At 40.3% G+C, this 13,455-nt stretch overlaps 1 protein-coding gene across 7 annotated transcripts in view; it reads right to left on the reverse strand.

Moving 5' to 3' along the window:
• The window catches only part of LOC124393828 (ephrin-B2-like), a 35,510-nt gene that overhangs the window by 14,631 nt on the left and 7,424 nt on the right, over window positions 1–13,455 (reverse strand). For all 7 annotated transcript variants that reach the window (XR_006927388.1, XR_006927387.1, XM_046861856.1 and 4 more), the window contains one exon: window positions 11,219–11,499. Coding sequence is in view for 5 of the 7 variants with exons in the window: in XM_046861856.1 (XP_046717812.1) it covers window positions 11,219–11,499 (281 nt within the window). In the remaining 2 variants the exon portion in view is untranslated. The remainder of the gene's footprint in view (window positions 1–11,218; window positions 11,500–13,455) is intronic.

Here is a 13,455-nt window from a genome sequence, read left to right on the forward strand (position 1 = left end):
CACACCCGCACATGCTTGTCTCTTGTTCACGCACACACACACACACACACACACACACACACACACACACACACACACACACACACACACACACACACACACAGCCGTTATATCAGTAACACACTGACTAAACTTGATCTCACACACAGAGGAATAACTTTGGTCTCTTTCCTTATTCTCCTTCTCTTTCAGATTACTCCTTCTTTCTGTCTCCATCTGTTCCTCTCTTCTCTGTCCCAAAATACATTCTGTGTCTCTTTTTCTCTCCATTCCTCTCTCTCCTTAGAGTGAAGCAGCAGGGGTGCGAGAGGACATGAACGAATAGTGAGAGGAAGAAAGCGAGAGAAAGAGAGATGACAAGAACAAAGCTGAGAAAGGAAAAGAGAGGGCACCGAGAAAATAACATGAAAGGAGAGCAGGACAGGATGATGGGATGGAGGTAGAGAAAAAAGAGAAAGAGCTGGACGATGGAGTAATTGAGATGATGATCATGACTGATGGCAGATAAATACAAAGAGCTAAGAGAAAAAAAGAAACAAGGAGGACAGATAAAACAGAGACAGATGGTGAGACAAAATGGAATGATAGAGGGTTGGACTGATGAAATGGGAGGAGAGGTACGAATAGAGGAGTAAAGAAATACAAGTGATAGAGAGTGAGACAGGCAGAAGTGATGGGGACAGTATGTAGTGAGAACGTGAAAAAGACTAAACAAACAGAGAAAGAGTTAAGAGAGAAGAGTGAGAGTGTTTTCTCACTCAATCAAGCAACGACGTTATTTTGGTTTTCACTTCCAAGTCTCTCTGTACGAGTGCACCGACACGACGAGTCAGAACAACTACACTACTAATCCTGAATGAAACCTGGTGTGTTTTCACACATTTCTACAGTTCTTTCCGGCAGTAACGTGTCATCATCAATAAGTGCCACACACACACACACACACACACACACACACACACACACACACACACACACACACACACACACTTCCCATAGGTGCAAATTGAAATGAAAAAGGGGGCAGAGTTTTGTGCTCCACAGATTCAGCATGTCCCCGTATGCTCTGTGTCCATCAGCCCATAAACTGCAGTTTAACAAGCATACAAATCTTCCTCTCCTCTCTCTCTCTCTCTCTCTCTCTCACACACACACACACACACACACACACACAAACGCATTTACTGCTTCATTCCACACATTCTTAGGCAGCAAATATAAATCATTAACGATCTACAAGAAAGAAGTGAGAGAATAAAGAGGGCTAAAAGGAGAGAAAAAGAAAGAGGGAAAGAAAGAGATTAAGAGATTGGGGAAAGTTTGGGAGTTTAAAAACTTGATGTTAAAGATGTTAAAAATAAGAGAGAAATGGAGAGAAAGTGAAATAGAAAGGGAACAATCTGAGGGTGAAATGCTTAAGGGTTTTCTGGGTCATATATCTGTCAGCTTAACTTCAGAGACTGCAATAATCGAAGAGATTGAGGAGGGTGAGAAAAATACAGAAACAGAAAGAATGAGAGAGACACAAATAAAGTGATTGTATAGATAGATTGATGGATTATATTTCGGTTTTGTGATTGCAGTTTAAACACACACTTGATCCTTCTATCTGTATATACTAACATGGATACAAGACACACACACACACACACACACACACACACACACACACACACACAAGCAGACATAAGCAGTGATGTCATAGTTGATATAAAAAGACTCAAAATAAAGCTGCATTATAGAGACGCAGTGAGCAGCAATAACACACACTGACATCTTGGGTGGAGGGAGGGTCGGGGGTGTGATGTACATTTCAAAGTGGATTTATAAAGCAGTTTTTGGTATCGTTATAAACATTAATACAGATTTATTCAGCTGAACTGTATTGCTTGTGTTAGTAAAAGCTGAAAGAGTTTTTGTATAAAGATACATTACAGTATGGTTTAGTAGTGTCACTGTGTACAAATTAGCATAATAGTTTTTAACATTGTCGAGTTATTTCATATCCGGTTATACTTACTTATACGTACTGAAGGGTCTACACCTCTTTCACTGCAACAGAGGCCACACCTCCTCCTCTGAGACTATCATACAGAAGCCACACCTCCTCCTCTAAGACTTTGATACAGAAGCCACACCTTCTCCACTAAGACTTTGATACAGAAGCCACACCTCCTCCACTGAGACTGTTGCACAGAGGCCACACCTCCTCCACTGAGACTAAAACACAGAGGCCACACCTCCTCCACTGGGACTAAGACACAGAAGCCACACCTCCTCCACTGAGACTAAGACACAGAGGCCACACCTCCTCCACTGGGACTAAGACACAGAAGCCACACCTCCTCCACTGAGACTAAGACACAGAAGCCACACCTCCTCCACTGAGACTAAGAACCAGAGGCCACACCTCCTTTACTGAGACTAAGACCCAGAACCCACACCTCCTCCAATGAGACTAAGACAAAAACCACACCTCCTCCAATGAGACTACGACACAGAAGCCACACCTCCTCCGCAGAGACTAAGTCACAGAAGCCACACCTTCTTCACTAAGACTAAGACACAGAAGCCACACCTCCTCCATTGAGACTAAGACACAGAGGCTACACCTCTATAAAGTCTCCTGTACTGGGTGGAATTGATTTTTGACACGGCTGTGTTTAATAAGTGATGCAGTATTTAGAGTTTTTGCTCTCAGACTGTTGGAGCCAAACTGAACGTTTCTCTTTAAGCTTGTGCATCATTTATGAGAAACTCATCACGAAACACACCGAACGACACACGCTGCAGTAATGTAGCACTTAGCACAGGCTATTTAAAAGCTTCTCTAATTTTCTCCCTACAGAAGAACCAGTGTGTGTGTGTGTGTGTGTGTGTGTGTGTGTGTGTGTGTACTCTATGCACATACATGTCTTCCAAAGCATTTTCATCTGAGAAACTGTTTCAGCAACTGAGGAACTCTTCATCAATGACCTTTAGTTACTTCTAGGAACTCTTTCAGAAACTGAATTAAAGACTGCCATTTGTTTTTCTTCTCTCTTCTCTCTCCAAAGCGAATTGAAAATATTAATGCTGAGCTTGGAACACTGAACATCACTCGTGCCTAACCATTTGATCAAGCTTTCATAAGCCATGGTGTTGCAGGTATAGAAAGAGTTACTGTCTAAAAAATAAACGTACTAATGTTACAGTTAAAGCAATGGACACGCCCACATTTAGATACAGTCAACGTTTGGCATTGTTTCAGAGCACTGAACAAATATTTCTTACAGCTAGGGATTGCATATTGTGTGTGTGTATGTGTGTGTGTGTGTGTGTGTGTGTTGGGTTAAAGCGGTCCTTTGGGAACTTTGAGCGCTCAGCAATCGAGTGTTTGATCTGAAACACTCCAAGCGCTCATACTCAAAAACGGTAGCAGTTTGGATTACAGCCAATGCAAAAAGCTCTAATCTCTACACTCCAAACACACACATACACACACACACACACACACACACACACACACACACACACACACACACACACAAACACGCATCAAAAATTCTAAGTGCATTTCCAAGAGCTGTTTTTATTCCAACATTTCAGCTATTTTTGTCTGTTTATTTCGCCATCAGTTCTCGCATTCACTAATATGATGTGAATCAGAAAACACACCGAACGCATATCAAAGGATTAACGTTGTTTTAAGACAAACAATTTCAGACAAATCGAAATGATATACACCACATTTATGCTATATAATGGCTGATGCTGATATCATTTATAACATTTATCATGGTTTAGTCAAGTTATGTGTTAATGTTTGTTAATTTCACGTTTTTTTGGGCTTACGCATTGTAAAAACAAACGCACATTTTGGGGTTGGTAGTCGCATGTGGATGGTGACCGGCGTAAAACATGTTCCTGAAATACCTTGTCTGCATTCAGCACGCCCTCAAAACTCCATAAAAGGTAAAGTTTACAGAGAGCTGGGAGTGCGAAATGAACAATCAGGTATTCTTCACTGGTATTCCTATAATAATGAACTATGATATACACCTCATTCTTTATTTAATTCTTCTTTTATCGTTCTTCATTTTAATAAATAAATCAATCAATAAATAATTGTTATACTATTTGACAGTTTATGCCTTGTTCATTTATTTATTCTTCATTTTCCATTTCATTAATTAATAAATCAATCAATAATAATTATATTATTTGACAGTTTGCGCCTTATTTTTTTACTTTATTACTTTAACCTTTTGTCTTAATATGTGTTTGGGTCGAAATTTCTTAACTTTTTCTTTTTATTAATTAATGGCAATAATGAGTGTACTATCACAAGAACATGTTTCCTCCAACACTCTCCTTAAAATCGTAATAGCTAAATGTAATATCCATAAAAGCTTCAGTCTCTCTAGAATATAATATATTGTAGTAATCCAGTAACGCATGCTTGTTATGTGATCAGAGATGAGACAGGATTTTTTGGAACATTGACATTTACATCAGATATATTGATAAAATCGTCAAAAAGTAATCAAAACAACTGAAATTATACAATTATTACACTTAGCATTGACCAGAAACACATACCGCCTGCTAAACCTGTCCTTTATTAAATTGCATTATGAACAAATAACACAAAAACTAAAGACCTAATCCATTTTTTTATATTCTGAAATGTTCGTAGTTTAGAAGCGTAAAATTTGATCCAATGGTGTCACAGTGCTAAACATCCCCCGGAACACGACGCTGTGACGAGATTAGTTCTGCTCTGTCATATTAGGTGACATTTGTAAGGAATATTATTGTGTGTGTGTGTGTGTGTGTGTGTGTGTGTGTGTCGATGTGTTGTGGATTTATGTATATCAAATCAGGTGACTAAAGGTTTGTGTTAAACCTTGAATATATAAAACCATAAATCCTTAAGTATTGCTTTCTAAAATATTTATACAGAACGGATGCACCCTCAGTGTAGATGCTTTATTTTATAACCAAAAATCTTTTAATTTATTACTGAATTTTTCAGCTAAACAGTATAATAACAACAAGAATAATAATAATCTTAATAATAAAATATTATTATTAAGCATTGTATTACATAAAATACAATCTCTTTAAATAAATAAATGGTATATCACGCGTGATAATAACTAACAATTATTGTTATTATTATTATTACGCATGATATACCATTTTTTATTTAAATAAATTTTATTTTATGTATAAACATGCGGTTTTGAAATGAATGGTATAAAAACCTATTAGATTTAGTTGTTTCTGATGAATATTTTAAATGCTGCCAAAAAAGAAAAAAGTGCTTTCCTTCACACAACCTTCACACAAAGAAAGATATAAGTTTCTTTCTTTCTGTCTGTCTGTCTGTCTGTCTCCGTCTCTCTCTCTCACACACACACACACACACACACACACACACACACACACACACACACACACACACACACACACAGTGTCTCTCACTCTGTCTTTGCATGTTCTTTATTGTTATTGTTCTGTCAGTAATGAACAGCTGGTGAGGAAACTTAATCTCGAACTCCCTCACACACCAATAAATTCGTTGTTTTGTTAGCACCAGTGGTGGCTGGTGGTCATTAAACTCAGGGAAGGGCAAATTTTAAAATAACTATACAACCAGAAAGTACATTAAATTTGTCTGCAGAAATAAAAACCAGTAAAAAACTTCAAAACAACTTTTATAGACTAAGACTAAAGTGTAAAAAATTTAGTGTGACCTCCCCTTAGACTTGAGCAACTGCATGAACCTGGCTCTTGTCAATCTAAATGAAATGGAACCCCAATTAATGTCATTGCAATACCTATATTGTCCTACTAATTCATATTAAAATCACTGCTGTGAAGAGGGTCTATTACAGCAGACATGTTTGAGCATGACATACACATGTTGTATGAGTTTCATCCACTGGAACTTGCTAATAAAAATACTGTTAATCACATCATTCGATTCAAAATGCCAAAGATCACTGCATTTGCTGATTTCATTTCTTTGTCAGGGACAAATAATGGACTAAAAGACCAAGAAAACTGTCAAAATCTGATGAAGAGGTTTCTCAGAGTTTCTTCTTTGAGAGACAGATGGCCAGCAAGGACCCGGCTCAGCATCTGGCAGCTTCAGAAGTATGTTAAGTAAATTCTACAGTATGAAGAAGCTTGATCATGAAATGTGTATTCAAATGGGTAGAAGCCAAGGCACCATTTTTTTGAAAAGTTGAAAAGGTTCATTTGAATGAAGATTGTAATGAAGATCAAATTGGAAAAGAGTTTTATGGAGTGACGAATTAAAGTTTGAAAATTACAGTATGTAAGAAGAAGAGCTGGAGAAAGATGGAAGAATGAGTGCTTGCAGCCTTCGGTGAAACATGGTGGAGGGTGTGTTGTGGTTTGGGGGCTGCATTTCTGCCAGTGGTGTTATTGTCTGAAGTGATGGTATCATGAATGCTGTAAATTACAGACAAGTTTTTAATTAATCAGGATAGCAGGAAAACAGCATTATTAAAACAACCCCAAGCACACTGCTAATGCAGAGGAATCATATTTGGAGAGAAAGACAGCTGATAGAACACAGACAGTCATGGACTGGCTTTTACATTCCAGACCTGAATATAAGCAGTTTGGAATCACCTGGACAGAGAAAGACATAAAAGACAACCGAAATCGAAAGAAGGTCCCCCCTCCGCGGTGAAACACAATGAATAAATAATCCAAAATTATAGGTCACAAACAAATGCACAAACACCTAACACATACCAGTTGGCACACAAGCTTCAGCAGTGCCTGTAAGCTCTGGGACTGGACTTCAGGGGAGAATGTCAAAAAATTTGCCAGAAACGTTTGAAGTTTACTGAACAAACAGTGTCATTTTTTAATAATATTGTTTGTTCATTTAATTTGAAATATAAAATATAATAAAAATTTCATTTCACAGGAATTGATTTAATAGACACTTTAGTAAATGTTTCATCGTGGCATTTAATGCATTTTTAAAGAATGATAAGCCTCATTTACTATCATAGCACAATAACTGACTGTAGACATATACACACATATATACGCACGCACGCGCGCACACACACACAAACACACACACACATTAAAGGGCCAATAAAGCCTCTTTTGACAGACATGTGAGCCGAGAGAGGTGTGTGTGTGCATGTGTGTGTCTGTGTGATGACTGCATGAGCAGCTGCAACAGTCAGAAGGTTAATGAATCACTGTGTAAAACTGATCCAATTAGTCTGCGAGTCTTTCAGCACGACCCTTACGACACATACACACACACACAATTACACACACACATGCACTGACACACACAGAGTTAAAATCAGACCAGATGACAGACACACGTGTGATAATGATGTGAACACAGCTGAAGACTCAGACATGTAGATAAACACAGACTCTAACACACACCCCAACTGTTGTGCGCTGCTCCGTTTGTTGACCTAGTTCAGGAGGCGGCATGTCGCGTCGTGTTACTTATTCAACCGCATCACTGTACACACACACACACACACACACACACACACACACACACACACACACACACACAATGTCTTGCTCTCACATATACATACAAACACACGCGTGCACACACACACACAAACACTGTCTCTCTCACATAAACATATACACACATGCACACTCTCTCTCTCTTTCTCTTTTTCACACACACACACGCACACACACACACAAACACACAGTCACACACACACACACACACACACACACACACACACACACACACACACACACACACACACACACACACAAAAGTGAACAAACAGATAAACACACACAGGGCCTCTCTCTCTCTCACACACAAACACACATACACAGTCTCTCTCTCTATTTCTTTCTCTCTCACTCTCTCTTTCTCTTTTTCACACACACACACACACACACACACACCCACACACTACAAAGGTTTGGCAGCTACAGTTTGTCTTCAGACTTGTTCAGAGAGTCATTCAGAGCATTTTATTACTTCATGATTGGTATTCCGATTCCTTCCCTGGTTTCCTCACTGCAGTTTACAGTTTTATTACGAAATGGTAAATTGGACATGTAGCTCCTCATTCACCAACTCATACATTGAGCTGTTACTGTGCTGGTTAGGACCGAGCTGCACTTCACTGACTTTACTTCATTAACACATTGTTCAAAGCATCCAGAATGGTCCATTTACTGAAGCGTTCACTCAGTTTGACATGTTTTCTTTCAATATATATATATATATATATATATATATATATATATATATATATATATATATATATATATATATATTTATATTGAATATATTTATTTATATATATTTGATCTCATTAACAAGGTTATTCAGTGTTAAATACACTTCACACATTTGTACATAAATAAATGTTAAGGTTTTTTGTTTATACAGTAAATAAATAAAATAAATAAAAAGTCACTTATTAAATCTCCTCACTGGATTGCTTACTGACTCCTGAACTGATTTGACTGATTTAGACTTATGAGATTTGTCTCGGTTATGTTCATGGTTTTGTTATTTGTTTTTTTTTTACTATCACCTTTGTGTAAAATTAACTCAGAAAGCTCACTCATGTTAACCCAAAAAACAATGGCCATCTTAAACATAATGCCTTCTGAGGTTCCATTTAAGTTACAACACTGAAACAGAGACCTCATGTAGCTACTGAAACAGACACACACACACACACACACACACACACACACACACACACACACACACACACACACACACACACACACACACCCACACCAAGTTAATCTCTTCTGTTACTTCAGCTTAACCTTGATAAATAAATCAAAACACACTTGAATAATTAAAGCTTTTACCCCAACACACACACACACACACACACACACACACACACACACACACACACACACACGCACACACGCACACACACAGGAAAATTAAAAAATCCCACATCTTCACTATGAGAGTAAACAAACTCTTGTGCACACACATTTCAAACCTAAACACACTGGTACCTCTCCTTGGCAAGTGGCAGAAGTGTGTGTGTGTGTGTGTGTGTGTGTGTGTGTGTGTGTGTGTGTGTGTGTGAGTGAGGAGAGATCCATGGTAAACTCCTGATGCCCAGCTATCGAACATTTTATAAGAAACATTCTGAGGGCTCGTACTCCCAAAAGCCTACTGGAATACAGCCAGTTCATATCCATTTTCAGTCTCTCTCTCTCTCTCTCTCTCTCCCTCCCACACACATACACACATTTAAAAAATCTACTAGAAATACACACACAACTACAAGTGCACCCACGGCTTCCCAATAAATTATCAGACATTAAAAACAGTATACAGCCCAAACCGCATGCTGCTGTGCTAAAGAGTGTATCAGAATAACTTACTCTGTCAGCATATTATTTTGACAGACTATTTAATGCACCAGGGTGTGGTTTGGGATGGAGTCACAGGCATAGGATGTGACCATGGTAACCAAGAAAGCTTACTTGTTGCTAACTACAAAGCTGACTAGCTAACACCACTTTCTAAAGAGTGTGCACTATATAAGAGTGGCCTCTGAACTGCCCATCAGTCTCACTGTAAAGGAGGGGTGGCCTCTGAAATATTTAAACAGTTTCACAAGGAGGTGTGGCCTCTGTACTGCCTGTCAATGTCATTGAAAAGAAGGGTTGGCCCTTGTACCATTGGTCAGTCTCACTGTAAAGGAGTCTGTACTCTGTATCACCCTTTAGTCTCACTGTGAAGGGGGCGTGGCCTCTATCACCCCTCGGTGTTACTGTGAAGAAGGCGTGGGCTATGTATCAATCCTTAGTCTCACAGTGAAAAAGGCATGGCCTCTACACTGTCCATCAGTCTCACAGTGAAGGAGGTGTGGACTCTGTATCACTCCTCAGTTTCACTGTGAAGTAGGTGTGGCCTCTATACTGTCTATCAGTCTCACAGTGTGGGAAGTGTGGCCTCTGTATCACTCCTCAGTTTTACTGTGAAGGAGGTGCGGCCTCTATACTGTCCATCAGTCTCACAGTGAAGGAGGTGTGGCCTCTGTATCACCCTTTAGTCTCACTGTGAAGAAGGTGTGGCCTCTGTATCACCTCTCAGTCTCACTGTGAAGGAGGTGTGGCCTCTACACATTTTACATGTACATTTGCGGCATTTAGCAGACACCCTTATCCAGATCGACGTACAAAAGTGCTTTGAGTCTCTAGCAACTGTCCATCAGTCTCACTGTGAAGGAGGTGTGGCCTCTACACTGTCCATCAGTCTCACTGTGAAGGAGGCATGGCCTATGCATCACCCTCCAGTCTCACTGTGAAGGAGGCGTGGCCTCTATCACCCTTCAGTCTCACTGTGAAGGAGGCATGGCCTCTGTATCAATCCTTATTCAAACAGTGAAGGAGGTGTGGCCAGAGGTGTTTTGGACAGAGGTGTATGTGTATATATATATATATATATATATATATATATATATATGTGTGTGTGTGTGCATGATATGAAATTTTCTATTTAAGTGCTGAGTAAGACAGAAATGCAAATAGTTTTTCACTCTCTTTCCCTCTCAAACACACACACACACACACACACACACACACACACACACACACACACACACCCCTCCTCCACAGTGCCTTTGTGCCTCTGAGACCCATTACCGCCAATTAGGCCTCCAGCTTCAGCTAAAACATAATGGCTACACACACACACACACACACACACACACACACACACACACACACACACACACACACACAAATCCTCTTTGCTCCAGCTCATTACCACCATACTGTATAAATTACTAAAAGCCACAATAGGTTAATTAAAAATGATTTCCCAAAGGAAGCAATATACACCTACGCGTGAACACACACACACACACACACACACACACACACACACACACACACTCAGGTGCAGTATAGGGATATTAATGCATTTAGCCCATGACATCATCAAGCTCCTTCAGCTACCAGTTATGCTCCTGTAAAGGTCTCTCACACCCCACACACACCAACCCCCCACCACCCCCACCCCAACACACACACACACACACACACACACACACACACACACACACACACACACACACACACACACACACACACATAAAGGCACAACACTGACCGGTTACGTTAAAGGTCAGAGGTTAATTGCAGACAGTGTCCCAGGTAAGAACCCATTTAGAAAACTAGAACCGTGAGCCCACACCTATGATGTAGTAGTCGTGCAGGTTCTTGAACTCGTGGCCCCACAGATTGGGGGAGAACTCCTGGAATTTGATGGTGAAGCGTGTGTCGGCATTGGGTTTGTCACAGGTGAGCAGCAGGTTGGAGTCTTTGCTCAGGTCACACCTGTCTGCCTGTTCACGCTCCGACACCAGATATAGCTTATAAAACTCGTAATGTGGCAGGGACGAGGAGGCAGGACACACCAGATCCAAACGGTCCCCCATCTGAGGGTACAGCACGTAACCTCGCTCATCTCCAAACCTGCAGAGAGAGAGAGAGAGAGAGAAGAGGGAGAGAGGGAGGAAAGAAAATTTTGAGTCTTGAGAAAGAGGAATGTGGCCTCTGTTCGTTGGTCTCATGGAGAGGGGTGTAGCCTCTGTCTCTTTTACTGGGAGAGGGGTATGGCTTTTTTCTTTCTGTATGTCTGTCTGAAGAAGAGGATGTTGCTTTTTTTTCTTTATTGGGAAAGAGGTGTGGCCTCTGTCTGTCTCAGGAAGAGGGTTGATTGTCTTTCTCAGGAAGAGGGTTACGGCTTTAGTCTTAGTTTCAGAGAGTAGTGTGGCATTAGTCTTTCTGTTTGTCTCTCTAAGGAAGAGAGCTGCAGCTCCCTGTCTATCTGTCCGTCTCAGAGAAAGAGGTGTGTCCTCAGTCTCAGTTTTAGTGATGTAGCCACAGTAAGAGCCATTATTCACCAAGACGAGTTCCAAGACGAAAACTGCTGCAAAATGCAAAAAGATCAAAAGCCAGAAAACATGTTGATGATCACCAAGACTTTTGGGAAAATACTCTGTGGAATGACGAGACTAAAGTTACTTTTTAGGAGGTGTGTGTCCCATTACGTGTGTGTCCCATCGGCGTAAAAACACCGCATTTCAGAAAAAGAACATCATATAAACAGTGAAATATGGTGGTGGTGTGATGGTCTGGGGCTGTTTTGCTGCTTCAGGACCTGAAAGACTCGCTGTGATAAATGGAACTATGAATTCTGCTGTTTACCAAAAAATCCTGAAGGAGAATGTCCAGCCATCTGTGCGTGACCTCAAGCTTAAGTAAACTTGGGGTCTGCAGCAGGACAATGATCCAAAACACACCAGCAAGTCCACCTCTGAATGGCTGAAAAAAAACTAAATGTAGTGGCCTAGTCAAAGTCCTGACCTGAATCCTATTGAAATGCTGTGGAATGACTTTAAAAATGTGGTTCATGCTCAAAAACCCTCCAATGTGGCTGAATTACAACAATTCTGCACAGATGTATGGATCAAAATTCCTCCACAGCGCTGTAACAGACTCATAGCAAGTTATTGCAAACGCTTGATTGCAGTTATTGCTGTTAAGGGTGGTCCAACCAGTTATTAGGTTTAGGGGCAAACACTTTTTCACACAGGGCCATGTAGTTTTGGATTTAGTTTTCCCTCAATAATAAAAATCTTCATTTAAAAACTGCATGTTGTGTTCACTAGTGTTATATTTTACTAATATTCAAATTAGTTTGATGATCTGAAACATTAAAGTGTGACAGACATGCAAAAAAATAAGAAATCAGGAAACACTTCTTCACACCACTGTATATGAGGTCACAACCCTGAACGCTCTCTAACCCCAAAGGGATAATTCCGACCTTTTACCTCTGGAGTCCTCAGGAGCGTGTCAGAGTTCAGCTAAATAAAAAGAGGCCATGGAAAGCTTCAAACAGCATGGACGCTGTACTGACTGAGGAAAGGCTGAGAAAGACTGAGTAACCATGGAAACCTTGATTGACAGGCTGATATTTGTGTGTGGGTTTAATGCCATGTCTGCCCTTTTATTCCCAGCTCAATTTTTCTCTTCTACCCACGCTCAAACACCACAAGCCCTTTGGTCAATCAGGACAAGTAGACATCCAGATAACCCAGGGAAAAAAAAAGAAAGAGAGAGAGAGAGCGCGAGAGCGAGAGAGAGAGAGACGTGCATGTATCACCAAAGGTAGAAGAGACACAAAATGACAAAGAGTGATTCTGAAAGACATTCCCAGAGGGAGAGACAGAGACACACGTGGAAAGTGGGAGGGAAAGACAGACAGATGAGGCGAGAGAGACAAATGGAGAGAGAGAGGGAGAGAGAAAGAGAGAGAGAAAGAGAGAGAGAATGAAAGAACCTGAGAGAGATGGAGCAATAACCCTGTAGTTAATGTTCTGGTGATTTGGCTTTATCGTCCCTGATGCTGCTTTTATGTGATTT

Source organism: Silurus meridionalis, chromosome 11 (genome assembly GCF_014805685.1).
Source record: "Silurus meridionalis isolate SWU-2019-XX chromosome 11, ASM1480568v1, whole genome shotgun sequence".
Lineage (NCBI taxonomy): Eukaryota > Metazoa > Chordata > Actinopteri > Siluriformes > Siluridae > Silurus > Silurus meridionalis.